The 17,598-nt window shown below is 46.6% G+C and overlaps 1 protein-coding gene and 1 long non-coding RNA gene across 3 annotated transcripts in view; one reads left to right on the top strand and one right to left on the bottom strand.

Annotated features, from left to right (window-relative positions):
- Positions 1-2,835: 2,835 nt before the first annotated feature.
- Positions 2,836-4,957, bottom strand: LOC142433046 (uncharacterized). Its single transcript, XR_012781068.1, has 3 exons — positions 4,536-4,957; positions 3,439-3,623; positions 2,836-3,052 (listed from the first exon to the last, which is right to left on the bottom strand). It is a non-coding gene; the product is annotated as an uncharacterized LOC142433046 (long non-coding RNA).
- IL13RA1 (interleukin 13 receptor subunit alpha 1) overlaps positions 3,804-17,598 on the top strand; it is an 82,789-nt gene continuing 68,994 nt past the window's right edge. For both annotated transcript variants that reach the window (XM_075538161.1, XM_075538160.1), the window contains exons 1-2: positions 3,804-3,961; positions 14,936-15,075. In XM_075538161.1, the coding sequence (XP_075394276.1) occupies positions 3,889-3,961; positions 14,936-15,075 (213 nt within the window). In that variant the 5' untranslated portion in view covers positions 3,804-3,888. The remainder of the gene's footprint in view (positions 3,962-14,935; positions 15,076-17,598) is intronic.

Raw genomic sequence — 17,598 nt, 5'->3', positions numbered from 1 at the left:
TGGAACAGTCTTATTCATGTCCAGCAGGCCAGAACTATGCTGGTGAAAGGACACCGTGCCCCTATTTCTCCTTCCCCACGCCCATCTCCCACTCCTCCAAATCTCCACCATCCCTCCTCCTCATCTCTGACCTCCCAAATGTTCAGATTCTCCAGTCCTTGGCTGAAGGCACATGACAAGTATGCTCCTTCTTGTCGTCATCATTTAATAGGGCACGCACTCAATCCATGTGAGCAGTGCCTAAGATGCCACCCAGCCAGCACCCAAGGGCTCTGGTTCCCACTGAAGACTCTGTAAAAGGCAAATGACATCATCATTTGGGGAACATTATTATAAACATAGTGTATAATGTTTATAGCTAATGTCAACAAGCATAAGGGTGTGTGGTGATGGCGCAGGGACAGCCTGAGCTTACAGTGGCACTGCAGTTTTACAAATACTTTCCTAAACACTAATTTGTTCCCTGGAACAAAATCTATCTTGGATTTACACTGAATCAATAGCTCAAGATTCAACTCGGGCCGGCCCTCTTCCTGAAAACATGGTTTCTCTTTTCCTCCCATAAAGTGCCCCTCCTTTCTATCCCACAATTCTCAGTCCTTCTTGCCCTTATGATAGCCCTGACACGCTGGCTGTAGCTTTTTTCTGGCAGGAACTGTTATTAATGAGTGTCTAACATATTTCCTGGAAGAATTTAACAAATGTTTATTGAACTAAGGGCCTTAATTCCAAGAACGAGGCTTGTTTTTCTTGAATAGGTTAAACAGCCCTATGTCCTTTGCGTGGTGGGGGCGGGGGGTTAGGTGTCGTCAACTTGTTTCTGATTCACAGTCTGGTCCTGAGCAATCAACCACTGCCATCCAATCAATTCTGACTCACAGCGACCCCAGAGTTGAGCAGATAGCCTCAACTTTCTTCTGCTAGCGCATTCAGTGGTTCCCAACTTTCCTCATGCCGCCACCCTTTCATACAGTGCCTCATGTCGTGGGGACCCCACACCATCAGATTACTTTCATTGCTACTTCATCACTGGCATTTTGCTACTGTTATAAATCATGTTGTAAATATCTGGTATGCAGGATGTATTTTCATTGTTACAAATTGAACATAATTAAAGCACAGTGATTACTCACAAAACAATCAGTCATTATATATTGTGAAATAGTTATGTGTTTTCCGATGGTCTTCGGTGACCCCTGTGAATGGGTCGTTCGACCCCCAAAGGGTTCGCAACCTACAGGTTGAGAACCGCTGTGCTAGTGTGACCGGTAGGTTTGAACCTGAAATTTGAAGTCCAGCCCTTACCTAGCAGTGCCACCAGGGACCCTTGAGTTGGGTCTCAAACTCAAACTACACCCACTGCCACTGACTATTTCAATTATAGTGACCTATTAGACAGAACAGAACTGCATCTTTTAGATTTCTAAGACTGTAACTCTTTATAGGAAAGAAAACCTCAAATTGTCTCCAAGAAGCAGCTGGTAGGTTGAAACTACTACCTTGCAGTTGGTGTAGTGAAACTCACTACCCCACCAGGGCACTCCATGAATTGCATCTAAGTTAAGCATATCATGAGTATTTTCATTACTATATATATGTTTTAATTGATTTTTGTCTGTAATAGTTTTTCCCCCAACAAACTTAGAGGCATATAATTCATGTGTCATATAATTGAATAGTTCAATCACATCAAGAGGAGTTGTACAATTGTCACTACAATCAGTGTTAGAACATTGTCTTCATTCTTGTACTCATTGTTAGTAGCTCCCTGTTTCCCCCAACCTCCCCTGCCATAGCCCCAAGGAACCATTAATCCAGTTACTGTCTCTACAGATTTATGTTAAATTTAATGTACACAAAACCATTAAAAAACAAGCAACAACAAAAACAAAACCTAATAAGAATAACAAAATAAAACAAATTAAAAACCTCAATAAAAAGGAAAGCAGAACAATATTAAACACTAGAACACATTTACATGAATCATAAGGAAGATCAAATGATAGGGTGCGAAATTTCCAATGCATTCTGCATGTTAGCAAGGCTATTTACATGCCAGGTCAGAAGGGAACAGATTTCACTTTATTAAAACACACCAAAACAAACCAAAATCCAACCAAACCTCACTGTCCCTGAGTTGATGCTGATTTGGTAGAACTGCCTTGTGAGTTTGGGTCTGTAACTGCTTGCGGGAGTGGAAAACCCTGTCTTTCTCAGAGTGGCTGGTGGTTTTGAACTACTGACCTTGTGGTTAGTAGTATGTATACTCACGACACCACCAGGCATCCTTTGATTTCAGTTTAGAGATGGGCTTAATTCAACCCAAATACATCTGGGACCCCAGGGAAAAGTGATTTTGCAGGTGTGGTTCAATCAAGTATTTTTGAGCGGGACAAGATCCTGGATTATTGGGTGCGCCCCAAAGTAAGCACAAGGATGCTTATGAAAGGAAATGGACGGCAGAGGGGTCAGATTCAGAAAAGGAAGTTTGGCAAAGGAAGCAGAGGTCCAAGTGATATGGCCAAGCAGCCAAAGAATGCAGAAGCTGGTACAAGCAAGGAAACATTCTACTCTAGAACCTCCCAGAAGGAATCACTGATTTCAGTCCAATGAGAACCAATTGAGAACTCTGACCTCCAGGACATTATTTCATACCACTGTCTTATCTCATACCACTAAGTGTGTTTAGCTCCTCACAACATCAAGAGGAAAGGACTGTGGAGCTCCTGTCTTCCTCCATCCCAAGTCTGACCCAGCATATCAACAACAAAGGAACAAATGAAAAACAACACGGGGGGGGGGGGGGGGGAAGGGGGGGAGGGGGAGGAGCAGGGGCAGGCACACACCAAACCTACTGCTTTCAAGTTTATTTTGACTCGTGGAAAAGGCAGAGCAGAACTGTCTCTTTAGGGTTCCAACAGTTGCAAATCTTCCCATATTTCCCCCCACCTTTCAGTGAGCAGCACTGTGCCACTTGGGGTTCCTTCCTTGTCCGTCAGGGGCAGCCACTCCTGAATTCCTGTGTCTCCTCCCGGCTCACTTTCCCTCCTCTCTGTACACGTCCATGAAAACAAACAAACAAACAAAGCACAGAAATCTGGTCGTGTGCTTTCCAAACTTCATGTACTACAGTGCCGTCCTGTCCTTCATGGTTGGAATCAACTCCCCCCGCCCCCCTTCCCTCCATTACCCACAGTCATTGCGCTGATTCTGATTTAGAGTGATCCCACATAGGGTTTCTTTACAGGAGCTTTCAGCCTCATCTTCTGCCCGTTGAGCAGCTGGTGGCTTAGAACCCCTGACTTTTGGAGTTAGTACCCAGGTCTTTATCACATTTCCAATATGCCAAGTCCATCCTTCTCTGGTCACCAAACCCAGTCAGGGCTACTGCTGGTGTCTAAGATTTAGGGCTCAGAGGGATCCTGTCTCCAGACTTACCGGACCAAGGCTCTGGCCTGTGGATGGGCCTGGCTCTGGTGCCCATCTGGGCCCAGTCCTTGGCCCCTCTGAGGTACAAGTTTTGAACCCATTGGCGAAGCCTGCGCGCTGGCTCCAGGGCGCAGAGGGCGGGGACGCAGGAGGACACCAGCAGGCAGGACTGGGAAGCGGTGGAGGAAGTACCCCTAGAATAGGAGGGTAGATTGTGGAGAGGGGGTTGGGGGAGGGGGAGCGGAGCAGCAGGCCAGGTATTTTCTGAGGCGCGCGCCCCGCCCTCTACGTGCCAGCTCAGTTACCTGGGGCGGGGGGCGGGGCGGTTCCCGTCTGCACCGCCCCCCACACACACACCCCCGCCGCCGCCTCCCGGGCGCCGGGAAGTGGGAGCGGGAGCGAGGGGCGGAGCCTGCCAGCCGAGGCTCCAGCCCGGCCGGGCGCTGAGGCGAGGGGCGCATGGAGCGACCAGCGGGGCTCTGCGGGCTGTGGGCGCTGCTGCTGTGCGCCGGCGGGGGCGCGGCGCCCAATGGTGAGTGTGCGCCCCGGGATCGGGGCGCGCGGCGGCCGACTGGCCGAGCCTGGCGGTGGCGGGGCGCGGCGCGGCGCAGAGGCCGATGAGGGCGCGGCGGGGGCCGAGGCCTCCACAGGGTGGGCGCTGAGCGCGGAGCCATACTGGAGACGACCAGCTATGGGTGCCCACAGCCTCCCGCGCCTGGTTCACGGGGACCCCGCGCTGGCACCCTGCTCCCAAGTCAGGGGCGCCAGGGTGGCGGTGCTTTCCTGGTCGCAGGCGCAGAGGTGGCGGCCAAGTGGTGGGCGCACTTCCCTTGTGCCAAGAGGAAGAGTGGAGGCTGGGGCAGAGGAGACAGAAACCTGCTCATGGAGTCGCAGAGGGCCACAGGTCTCAACCCTAGTAATGTCGCCTAGGGAAGGAGGAGCCCAAGCTCTCCCAAGGTTGACCCTTTGTGGTTGGGAGTTGGAGATGAAGGATCTAAGGGGGCAAGGGTTCCACTAGCCCTAGAAATCCGGGCACAAAACCCGGAGCAACATCCGGGAGTTTGCCGCAACTTTCTTTAAGAAACTTTCTTTCGGAAGAATCTTACCTCTCCAGAAATGTTGCAAAAACAGTCGAGAGGGCCCGGCGATGTGGCAACGTTTCTTGAATCAACCCAGCAGAGTGGCTGTGAAAGGATTGGGGGCTAATAACTTCCGCATGGACAGCCGTTGGCATGTGTTGTGCGCCTTCTGGTGGATTCCAACTGAGAGAAACCTGAGATGACACCCCACGGCTCCGCCAGGCTTCCAAGGCTGTAGTCTTTCCCGGAGCAGATTGCCTGGTCTTTTCTTCCGCAGAGGTGTAGGTGGGGTTGAACCACCAAGCAGCTCCTAATCTTACAGTTCTTCTTAGTGCCTCGGCACAAACACACAAACAAAAATGTGCTAATTGCGTTTTCATTAGCGTGGTGTTTTGAAAACCAAGTTTAAAATGTTGATTAGGAAATCTCTTGATTGAGGAAGAGAGAGAGAGAAGGGGAGAGGGGAGAGAGAGAGAAAGAGGAGAGGGGAGAGAGGAGAGGGAGAAAGAATAAGGATACGGCAGTGTACAAAACAGATCAAGTCTGTGTCTGCCCTGGAAGAATTTATATACTATTGGCAGAGTCAGCAGGAGAAGGCTGAGGCTTTCTTCTGCTGCTACCGTGTCAGAAGCCCGTGACTCCACAGTAGTGAGTGTGGTGTCCTTATCGAGAAAGGTGGGAGAGTAATGTATCAGGTGTGCAAGGGGGCTGCTAAGTACTACGAGGAATTTAAAGCAGATTAGAGATTTGCCATTTCAAATAGCATAGGGTGGGAAGACCTCTTAGAAAAGGTGAGATCAGAGGGAGGGTTGAGATTTGATAACCAAATATAACCAAATTCGATACGTTGAGTCAATTCAGACTCATAGGGGCCTATAGGACAGAATACAACTGGCCCTGGCCCTGTGGGTTTCCCAGGCTGTACATTTTTATGAGAGCAGACTGCCTCAACTTTTTTCTGCAGGGCAACTAGTGGGTTTGAAATGCTGACCTGGTTAGCCCAATTAGGAACCCATGATGCCCCCAGAGCTAGGCAATAATACTCCAGGTGTTTGCCTTGTTTCGTTCTGAGTCAGGGTCCAGAGACTTCACTTAGAAGTTTAGAAAATACAATATAATCCTGTTCTGCAAGGCGCTTCCGGTTCCCTTGAGGAACTCTGATCCCCATAACCACACGGGGACGGTGACTCTGTGTGTGCCGAGTTGAACTGCTTCATGTGGAGCAGGCTTGTGACTTTTCAGAAACCTCACCAGGTGTATCTTCTAAGGCTCCTGTAGGCAGGTTTGAACCATCAGCCTTTCCTCCAAGCTCTTAACTGTTTGCCACGCCCAGGGATTTGCTGTTGCTAAGTGCTGTCCAGTCAGTTCTGACTTCTGCTGGTACAGTGGTTACGAACTGGACTGCTAACTGCAAAGGCAGCTGTTTGAAACTACCAGCTTCTCCTTGAGACAAAACAATAAGACTGGACCACGAGCGATAGATACCATGAGGGTAGGGGAGATGGGAGATACGCAATGATCGACGTATAATCCCTCCCCCCCAACGACCAATAGAAATGTGGGTGAAGGGAGACAGCGGATGTGTAAGATATGAAAGTAATAATTTATAATTTATCAGGGGGTTCTCCAAGATGGAAGGAGGTGAGAGGGAGGGAAAAAAGAGGAGCTTTTGGTTTGGTGGGAGTGGCCCTCTAGGACAGCGTTGAACCACCTACTAGTGTTTCCAGGCTTCCAGGATCATCACCTTGCCACTCCGGCAGCCTCCCTCCCACGAGCCTTCCTCCTACACACACCTGAAGCAACAGTTGGCCTTGTAGACAACACTAGTAACTGCCGACTTTGTTAGTTTTGTCATGACTTTGTTAGTTTTGTCATGACTTTGTTAGTTTTGTCATGACTTTGTTAGTTTTGTCACGACTTTGTTAGTTTTGTCAAGGCAGTTTGATGGTAGCTTGGTAACATAGAACCCAGACGTTGTCCCCACCTCCACCCCACCTCCACCCCACCTCCCCAATGGAAGTATTGTTAGACTTGCATGAGGAGACTTGAGGGAGAAGGATTCCGGCATTTCCCGGCATTTCCTGGGCTAGTCATTTCCCCTCCCAGCGCCACACTTTGCTCTGCTTGCCATGAGGTTGAAGTCCAGGATTACTAAGGTCTCTTCCAACCGTAATCTTGTAGGAGTGTTGAGAAACATAATTCGACTACCAGCTTAGTTTATTTAGTCAAATCTGCTCAATAGCCCAAGCTGTGGACTATTTTGATAGCAAATAGCATTTATACAGTGTTTACTCTGGGCTGGGCAGTGTTCGAAGTGCTTTACTGGTATTATTTCATTTCATCCCTCCAGGCAGCCTATGCAGTAGGTGATAGTGTTTGTCCTATTTTGTATAGGAGGAAGCTGAGTCACGGGGAGGCTAAGACCCTTGCCTGCTAGCGTTCCAGAGCTGGTCAAGTGGTCGGACCTGGCTCCCAACAGAGCAGCCATGCCCCTACCTGCTATGTTCATTGCCTGGGGAAGGGAGGGCGCTCTCCCAGGATAGGACTGCATGGGTTCCCGGAAAGTATGTTCAGGTAGGATATTTGTTAAGAAGCAAATGTTCATCTATTGCAGATTTGCTTCCTAAGTATTGCCCTGTGTAGTCCAAAGATTAAATACAAGTATGTCAAAAAAATTGCTACTGGGCTCTAGTTTTTACATGTAGGACTTTATTCCAAAGCACCTTTGACCATGTCTCTGTGCTCCGTGGAGGGCTGCAGAGGAGTTCTCCCAATAATACACGTGCCTGGCTCTCGTTAGCACAGGAGCGCTGGTGGCATAGTTGTGACACATTAGGCTATGATCCACCAGGCCAGCAGCCTGAAACCACTAGTCCGCTGCTCTTCCGGAGAAAGACAGACTGCAGGGGCCAGTTCTACCTTGTCCTTTATTGTCGCTATGCATCGGCATCGACTTAATGGCAGTGAGTGAGTCTCGATAGGGTGCTCCCTCCCCCCCAAAAATAATCCAATGCAAACAGTGGCTTCTGAGGGGATCATCTCCTGGGTCAGTTCAATTCAATGCCAAGAGTTCAGCTCAAAGGTTATGGTGACTTGGGGAACCCCCAAGGGGTCATCTTGATAGATGGATTTTCTCAAAAAACACAAACACAGGACAATCGCAGGGGCTTATGAAGACATTTTAAGATAATAGAACGCGACATTGATGAGAAAGAGAAAAGCCAGGACTTCCCCCCCCCCCAGTGACAATGCACCTGCTGTGTCTTGAAGGTTAACAAGGGCTGTCCTACGAGAATTTCATTGGACAGTCTTTCCTAAATCACCGTATAGGCCTGATCTTTACCCAAATCACCGTATAGGCCCGATCTTTACCCTTCAGACTTCATTTTGTTCCCCACACTCAAAAGAACATTGAGGGTACGTGATTTGTGTCTCCGGGGGATGCCCAAACTGCTGGCCTGATGTGGTGCCCCTTGAAGAGCCCACAATTCTTCAGGGGAGGGGTGGCGAGATGGAAGGTCAGAGCCAAGCCCTTTAAGCAGGGGGAGAGCTCCCCTTCGTGGTCAGAAAAGAGTCCAGCTTGGCAGGAGGGGGATGTGTTTGCCAAATCAATCCAGGCAAGAGGATTTCCTTGGCCTTTGAAGCTGCCGACTGGGGAACAATGTGAGGGAGTGAGGAAAAGGATGGCCCTGGGGAAGTGAGTTGGGAGACTTCCTTGGGTGGGGCTGGGAAGGTGGTCACTGTGGTGGGAAACTCCTGAGAACTCTTGAGCTGAAGGTTCTGTGCAGTCTCCTGTGGCTTCCTAGAGTCTGACTGCCTCCCACTGGTATGATTGGCGATGAAGCTAGATGTTGTAAGGGCAAACACAGCAGATAGGAATTGATGGCTGAGGGAAAGGCTGGATGACTCATACATGACTCTTGTGATTTCCTTAACTTTTCCCAGAATGTGCATGCGTCTGCCAATTCCTGTGGTTAGACAGGAGAGATCAGAAGCTCGACATGAAGTAACCTGCCTTATTATTTGAAAGGATATAAATTGCCTTAAGTTCTACATGAGCAGGATGTCCTGCCACAGGAAACTAAAGCTTCACCTGGGGTTTGAGGTTGAGTCGGGAGCTGGGGCTCCTTGGGTTCTTGGTTCTTTCCACTCCTCTTTCTGGAATCAGTGACCAAGCCCTAAGAAAAAGTTGAAGTCGCGTTTCCAAGGAAAGCTTTGGTCAGGCAGAGTGAACACGTTTTACCTGAAAGGCCATGGGCATATACATAACCAATTTCATACAAAACGGAGGCAATGATTTCGAACGCATTAAGAAAGCCAGCAAATCACTAACGTAAATAAACAGCACGTACTCTGCGCTGGGCATTGTTCTGAACACTTGTATGAACTCATTTAATCATTGTCGCCGCCAAGTCACCATGTGAAGTACGTGACTGCTGCTGTGCTCATATTATAGATGCGGGCACGGAGGCATCGGAAGGTTGAGTAACTTGCCAGCCGGTCATAGCAGAGCTGACAGGTATTTAGGCTCTCTGGTTCTAGAGTTGTGTTTTTTTGATCACTACGCCCACTTCCCTCATGTCCATTCCGACTCAGAGTGACCCTAAAGGACAGGGTAGAACTGTCCCTGTGGGTTTCTGAGACTGTAATGCTTTATGGAAATAGGAAGCCTCATCTTTCTCCCTCACAGTAGCTAGTGGTATCGAACTGCTGTCCTTGCGGTTAGCAGTCTAATGTACAGCCTACTAGACCAGAAGGGCGCCTATCACTACAGTATACCAAAATTACATGACTTACATATGAGGGGGCCTTAGAGACCTTTACAAGAAGTGCCCACTCACTGCCATTGACTCAATGCTGACTCAGAGCGACCCCCCCTGGGGGATTCCATGACTGAAACTATTTACAGTAGTAGAAAGCCCAGTCTTTCTCTCATGGAGCTCCTGGTGGTTTTGAACTGCCGACCACGTGGTTCACAGCCCAATGTGTTACCACTACATCACCAGGGCTCTTCACACCTGATTTATTATGTACGAGGGGGCTTTGAAATTTTTGTGGAAAGATTCCATTACCACTGCCACTCCTTATCTTTTAATTCCATGTGTCCATGAACTTTCTGAAGTTCCCTCATTTATATCTTATTTATCCAGCCAGGCTTTTGCCCCATACCACCCCAGAAGCAGTTTTTCTGCTTCAGCTGAACATGTGTTTTAACGATACAAAGGCACTCGACTCTGTGGGTGTGCATGTGCGTGGGTAGTTGTTAGGTTCCATTGAGTCGGTTCCAGCTCTTAGTGACCCTGTGCACAACAGAACAGAACACTGCTCAGTCCTGTGCCAGCCTCAAGATTGTTCCTATGCTTGAGCCCATCGTTGGAGGCACTGTGCCAGTCTATCTCATTGCACATCGTAAAAAAACTACAGATACCATTGCAACGAACGGGAATTCCAGAACACCTTATTGTGCTCATGAGGAACCTGCACACTGACCAACAGGCAGTCTTTTGAACAGAACTAGTGTTTTAGAAGCAGGAAAGATATGCATCAGGGTTGTATCATCTCAGCATACTGAATTTATATGCTGAGCAAATAGTCTGAGAAGCTGAACTAGATGCAGTTGCACATCAGGATTGGAGGAAGCCTCATTAGCAACCTGCGATGAGGAGCAGATGACATAACCTAGCTTGCTGACCACGAGGAGGACTTGATGCACTTGCTAATGAAGATCAAAGACCTTCAGTAGGAATTGCAACTCAGTGTAAAGAAAACAAAAATCCACACAACTGGACCGCTAGACACCAGCATGATATGTGGAGAAAAGATTGAAGTTGTCCAGGATTTCACCAGCATCAACACTCTTGGAAGCAGAAGAAATCATGGAAGCCAGAAAGCAAATGGCATATTGCATTGGGCAAATCTGCTGCACAAGAGCTCGTGAACGTGCTGAAGAACGGGGAACGTTACATTGAAGACGCAGCTGCGCCTGACCCAAGCTGTCTGATCTTCATTTGCTTCGGTGCTGGTACAAAACTAACAAGGAAGATCACAGAACAATTGGTGTATTTGAACTGTGGTGTTGGCAAACGGCATTGAAAGTCCCATCGGCTGCCAGAAGAAGAAAGCACCCTATCTTGGACCACGTACAGCCAGAATGCTTCGTAAGAGGCAAGGGCGGCGAGACTTCTCTCACATACTTCGGACATGTTTTCAGGAGAGAGCAGTCCAGTAAAGGAGAGAGTCGGCAGAAAAGAGGCAGCAATTAAATGAGAAAGTTTGACACCGTGGCTGCGACAATGGGCTGAGACAGAACCGTTGTGAGGGCACATGGCATACAGGACCGGGCCATGTTTCCTTCTGTTGAGTATAGGGTTACTATGAGTTAGAACCGATGTGACAGCACCTAGCAATAGCACTGCATGTGCGTGCATGCGCGCGTGCACACACACACACATATAATTCACATGTATTCCTATAATACATACATATATGTATGCATATGGACATTTGGGAACTGTATTTGAAATTTCTGCGTGTGTGTGTGTTTCTTTTTGAGTATAAAATGGAGAAATTTGTCAAGAGAAATGGAAGGAACCATTAGGTAAACAAGAGATAGCAGATACCTCCCCCCACCCCCCAAAAGAAACCATTGCCATTGAGTTGGTTCTGATTCTTAGTGACCCGGTATAGGGTTTCTGAGACCCAGTCTCTATGGGAGCAGAGAGCTTTATCTTACTCCTCTGGAGGAGCTGGTGGGGTTGGACCTCCAGCCTTAGGGCCAAGCATCCCAGGGCCCAGCCCCAAATACTATCAGGGCTCCTTCAGTCAGTTACCTGAAGTGGTCTAAAGTATAAACCAGTTGGAAGAGCTAATGGGAAGGATACGTCCAAAGAGATGGAAACTAGTAGACGAGCATGAGAGACTGGAAATAGAGCAAATACATGTTCTAGGACAAAGCGATGATTGTTTTGTGCCGTCGGGTGGATTCTGACCCAGCAACCCCGCATGGCAGAGCAGAACTGCCCCATGGGGTTTCAAAGGCCGTCGTTTTGGTGGGAGCTCACCACCAGAGCTTTTCCCGCGCCGAGCTGCTGACCAGATCCAGCGGACCTTCGCTTAGCAGCTGTGTGCTTAGCAGTTACACCACCAGGACCTTGGCTCTAGCTGGGTTTTAATGCAGCCTGATTGGAAGCTCCTGATTCCACAAAGCTTTCCTTCTGCCCTGCGCTGCTGCATCCCACATTGGCCACTGGGTCCAGCTTGGAAAAAGTTCTTGGTAGCACTTGGAAGGAGTCCCTACTGGCACAGTGGTTGAGCGCTTGGCTGTTAACTGAAAAGTCGGCAGATGGACTCTACCAGCCATTCCACAGGAGAAAGAGGTGGCGGTCTACTCAGTCCAGGTTACAGCCTAGAAAACTCCCTGGAGCATGTCTTAGCTGACGAGAACTGCTCTAACAGAATTAACACAAGTGGCTGGCTCACCACACTCAGAAATTTATGTTCTTCCAGTTTAGGAGGCTATGGGTCCAAATTCAGGATGCTGGCACTAGAGGAAGTTTATCTTTCTCTCTGTCCCTCCCTCTTTCAGCTCAAGAGGAAGGTCCACCTCTCTCAGAGATTCTGCTCCTGGGTGATCTTATTAACAAAACAATGGCATCCCCTTCCAAATTGGGGTTAAACTCACAGGCATGCAGATTAGGATTTACAACACATTTGGGGGATGAAATTCCTAACAGGGCAGTTTTACTGTCACGTGGAGTCCCCATGACTTGAAATGCTCTTGAGGCACACTGCAGCAGTGTAGGCAAGTGGACCAAGTAGCTGCCATGTCTAAACTCACTGCCATCGAGTCAATGCTGACTCCTGGCGACCCTATAGGACAGAGTAGAACCGCCCCTGTGCGTATCTGAGTAGATGGCTTAGCCTTTCTCCTCTGCTGGGCATAAAGCCGAGAGTGAGGGAAACAAACTGGCATTGCTTAGTGCCTGTGGGGCTGAGCTTTTGAGATACCACATAGAACTCTTGTTTCAATAATAATGGTACAAGTAACTAAAATGAGGATGAATGTTGCTGATCAAGAGGCCTTAACGTCCAAGTGTTCACTAGCACAGAAAATCGGACTAACAGTTGATACATTAATATAGTAATTAAAGTTCTTAAGTAACAACGATACCAATTTTGCCCTTTTAGATCGTCTTTGGGGAATGATTTTTAAAAGTATTTCAGTAAACTGGACTTGATAGTAATTTTAGTTGTAAAGGGAAGACATAAGTTCCCATATACTCCACACCCAGTTTCTGGGTGATGATTTTTTCCCGTTTTTAAAAAAAAACTCTTTATTGTACTTTGCATGAAGGTTTATGGAGCATATCATAGTTTTACATGCAATAATTTTTATACATTCTGATTCAACTCTCCCATTGCCATCCCCTCAACACACCATCACTTATCCCACTTCTTCCCTGCTTCCTGTCCCTATCTCCTCCTTTCCTAACCCTCTGTCCTTGGGTAAGTGCTGCCCTTTGGCTGTTTTTTTCTCTCCCTCCTTCAGGTTAATTGGAATATAATCCACACATCATACAATAGTTCGATTATATCAAGAAGAGAGGTACAGTTTAGGTCATTTTCTTCATTTTTGTACCTACCGGTATTATGCCCTTATTCTAACACTGGGGGATGAGTTTAGTTACACATCTGAAGTTTGCCTGGGGTGGGGGGTGGGGGGGTGGGGATGTCTCAGCAGTCTCTATCCAACCACTCAGCTCAATCTCTTTTTATGACTTTGAGTCCTGTCTCACAATTTTCTCCCACACGGTCCAGGACCTTCTAATATGATCCCTTTCAGAGCAGGCACCAAAGCGTTTTCTTGGTATGAGGGTCATGGAGGCTGAAGTTCCTGTGGTCCAGTAGTTCTCGGGACTAATAATTTCCATGCATTTTTAACATTTTTTATTTTCTTCATTCCTTTTTCTTCTGGTTGGGGAGAGATCAGTAGTTGCCTTGTAGATGGCTGCTCATGAGCTTTTAAGACCCTAGTCGTTTCTCACTAAAGCGGGATGTAGAACATCATCTGTATGAACTAAGTTACGCCAGTTGACCTTGGTGTCCTCTGAGACTATGTTCCTGACCTCCCAAGCCCAGAAACTCATTCCTTCAAGATGTTGATGTCTAAGGAGTTTTCCTTACTTTGTCCCCTGTGTGCTCCACCACAATCATGGATATGTTTGCAGGAAAAATAAATACACATCTATAAATATCCTCTTCCAAACATGATGTATATGCGTATTCATGGATGTACTCCTAACTCCCTCCCATTCAGCCTGCATGTCTGTCTCTTGCAGCATCTACTCATAGATCTCCACTTTTGCAGGATTGTGCATATAACGGTATTTGCCCCTAACTTTTGCAAACCTCTCTGGAGAATGATTTGATAGTCCTTATCTTGGGAAATGTTCTCAGGAAATGAAAGGACGTGTCTCATTCTTCTCCCTCTCCCTATTTATTTCCCTATATTTGGCAGGCACATGAAAACTCCTACCCATGATTTAGCACTGGGGACTCAAGCACCAGGGTATCTAATGTTCGGTGGAGGTGGTGATGAACTTCTCCAATGAAGTGTCAATTTTAAAGCCCAGTTTCTCCTCTTTCACTTCCCTCTTCAGATTAGTCAAAGCTACAATTCCAGCTGCCTAGTGTCAGTCCTCAGGGGATCAACAGAGACTGACAGATCTTTTTCTTGGTACTTCTTTGGAAAAGCTATAAAAATAATGACTAGGTTACATTAGCAAATATGAGTAAAGATACGTTTCTTACACTGATAGAATGGCAGAGATGGAAGTATTTCCATTGAGCAAGATAAGCTAATATGTAGGCTCTCTTGTCTGCACTTGCCTCGGTGGCACAAACACTTAAGCTAACCCTTCGGGGCAGTTCTACCCTGTTACAAGGGTTCACTATGGGTTGGATGCGACTTGCTGGTACCCCACAACGACATGAACTCTCCTCTAGATTTTTCATATATGTGGTATCATGCAGTCTTTATACTTTAATGATCTTTTGTTTGTGTTCACATAATACAATTATTTAAGAGTATGACTTGGGAGCCACCATTTTCTGAGTTTGAATCCCAGCTCTGCCATTTACTAACCATGGGATTTGTGGCAAGTGACGTAACCTTCCCGTGCCTCAGTTGCCTCATATGTAAGGTGGGGCTAATCACAGCCCCCACCTCATAGGCTTGTGAGGATTAAATGGATTCATATATATCTATATATGGCTAGATAGATAGATCCATTAGAATGGTTCCTGGTTCAAGAAATGTTGGCTATTGTTATTCTTGGCATCCAGGACTCGGGGGACTAACTTAAATGAGCCAATAAAAACACTGGCTGATGTTGATAATATTCATTTCTTATGCTTGATTTAAACAGAAATTCTGCCTCCTGTGACCAATTTGAGTGTTTCTGTTGAAAACCTCTGTACCATAATATGGACCTGGAATTCTCCCGAAGGAGTGAGGCCGAACTGTAGTCTATGGTATTATAGCTATTTTGGCAACCACCAGGATAAGGTAAGTGTTCTGGAACATAAAGCATTGATGAGCTAAAGTGATTGCTATGAATTAGAGATAAGCCCAAGCCAAATGTTAACTTGGACTTCAGAGTGGGGATTTCAGTTTGTTGTGTGCTCACTTTTTAGCTTGTGTGTGTGTGTGTGTGTGTATTACTGAATCAGTTGTTGACAAGTCGAATCCAACATGTAAAAATATTTGTTCATTTTGGGTAATTAAATAGAATCGACGTTTCTCTGATATATCAGGTATCTTTATTAAGCATTCAGTAAATAACTATGTTATGAAATTAAGTTAAAAACTATTGATACAACATCATAGAAGTTTTTATTTTACAGCGTTTCAGAATCGCCACATACCCTCCATGTAGGCCTACCTGTTTCCAAAGGCAGTGTTCCCATCTCTCTAACCCTTCCCCAAAGAATTCTGTATTCTTCACGCCACGTCACAATGGCAGTGCTTGTCTTTGAATGTCTCAAATTGCATTCTTTTTAAGTGTTTGGTGTTTGGGGAGCAAAAAAGAAGTCTGAGGGTGCGAGATCAGGGCCACAGGATGGAAGGGAGAAGGGTCCCCAATGAAATTCACAGGACAACCATTGCCACCCTTGATGAATGAGCAGGGTAATAGTGATGGGGAAAATCGCTCAGCATAACGTTCCTGACATTTCCCCTCATGACTGCAGTTTTCCATTTTCTTCAAACTTGTTCCTAAAAAGCCCCTGTGATGGTTCTGTGTGCTTTGAGCAAACTTATTAAGATTACTCCTTTGGAATCCCAAACAACAGGCCAGACAACAGTGGTTTGATTTCAATTTTAGCCGTTTTATTGACATAATAAGTCACACTGCATACAATTCTGTGGTTTCAATATTGTAAAAAGAGTTGCGGAACCATCACCACAACCAATTTTCGAACATTTTCTTCATTCTTGTGCTCCTTAGATCCCCCTTTCCGCCCAACCTCCCCTTGACATAATCCTAAGAAAGCTTTTAAGACCTTAGACTCATTTTCTTTTAGTAGCCGGGCACCATCTGCTTTCTTCACCACATTTTGCCATAGCGCCTAGTAGGAGCCCTGGTGACATAGTGGTTATTCATAGGGCTGCGATCCAGGCGCTCCGTGGGAGAAAGATGGGGCTTTCTATTCCTGTAATGTGAACAGTCTCAGAAACTCACAGGGGGCAGGTCTACCTTATAGGGTTACAATGAATTGGCATCGACTTGATGGCAGTGGGTCTTGAGTTTTCATGAGAGCAAGTCTCACACAGGGCTGACTTCTGCAGAGCAGTTGATGGATTTAAACTTTCAACCTCTTGCTCTTTAACCACTGTGAAGCATGTAACCACTGCCACAAGGGCTCCGACCACTTAATAGCTATGGAATGAGCATGTGTTGACACTTGTAGCTTTGTCATTTGTATCAAACAGTTTGAGTTACGCAGAGAATGTTCACATTTATCTTGCTAATCACATGTGCAAAGAGATGTGCATGAGGGTTACTCCCTGAGCTGCTAAGTGCAAGGTCAGCGTTTGGAAACCATCAGCTACTCCATGGGAGAAAGATGAGACTTTCTTTTACCAGAAAGATTTGCAGGCTCAAAATTCACAGGGACAGTTCTACTCTCTCCTATAGGGTCACTATGAGCCAGAATCAACTAGGTGGCAGTGAGTTTGGTTTTGGTGGATGTGATACAAAAGTAAATAGCCATATGGAAGATAAACAAAATAAGATGTTGGTAACAGGCGGGGTTAAAAAGTTGATGTAACGCTTGAGGAAAAATGAAGGGAACTTTTTAAAACTTTTCTAGTCAGCCAATCCATCTAACAAAATTGGATAATTTCAGGTTCTTATTCATTGAAAATTGTTCTTGATCCTTATTGGTTTATAGCTCCTGAAGGAACCCAGGTGGTATAGTGAGTTATATATTGAGCTGCTAACCACAAGGTCAGCAGTTCGACTCCACCAGCCATCCCAAGAGAGAAAGATGAGGCTTTCTGCTCCCGTGAAGATTTACAGCCTCTGAAACTCGAAAGGGGTAGTTGTACTGTGTCCTCTGGGGTAGACCATTTATCACTTATCCGATCATCTGCCCACAGCTGTGTGGTGTAATAATGTGGGGGGTGGAGTATGATCGGGGTGGACTTTTTATTTGGGTGGGGGTTCTGAGAATTAGGCTCAGGGTTTTGAGGCCCCATCATGAGAAGCTGCTTTTAGTGACAGTATTTTGGATTCATGAGCTCTTAAATCACTTCGGAGGCCAAGAGTTGGGAGAACTAGGTCCTCTTCGAGCATAAAGTGTAACGCTAATCACATCAAAATAAAAGAGCTTGAATTCAGTAGGCTGTTGCTCTTGAGGGAAGGCTGCCAATCTGCTTTTCATGCCCTTTCCTGCTGAGGTGTTAATGTGTTCCTGTTAATGAATGCTTTCCCCTGAATTCATGTGTATGGGTTATGGATCAAGAATTAAAGTATCTCAAAAGTACAAGAGGGTCTTCAGAAAGTTTGTGGCCAAAGAGAAGTGAAAA

The sequence above is a fragment of the Tenrec ecaudatus genome, chromosome X (genome assembly GCF_050624435.1).
Source record: "Tenrec ecaudatus isolate mTenEca1 chromosome X, mTenEca1.hap1, whole genome shotgun sequence".
Classification (NCBI taxonomy): domain Eukaryota; kingdom Metazoa; phylum Chordata; class Mammalia; order Afrosoricida; family Tenrecidae; genus Tenrec; species Tenrec ecaudatus.
This window is presented reverse-complemented; position numbering and strand designations above follow the sequence as displayed.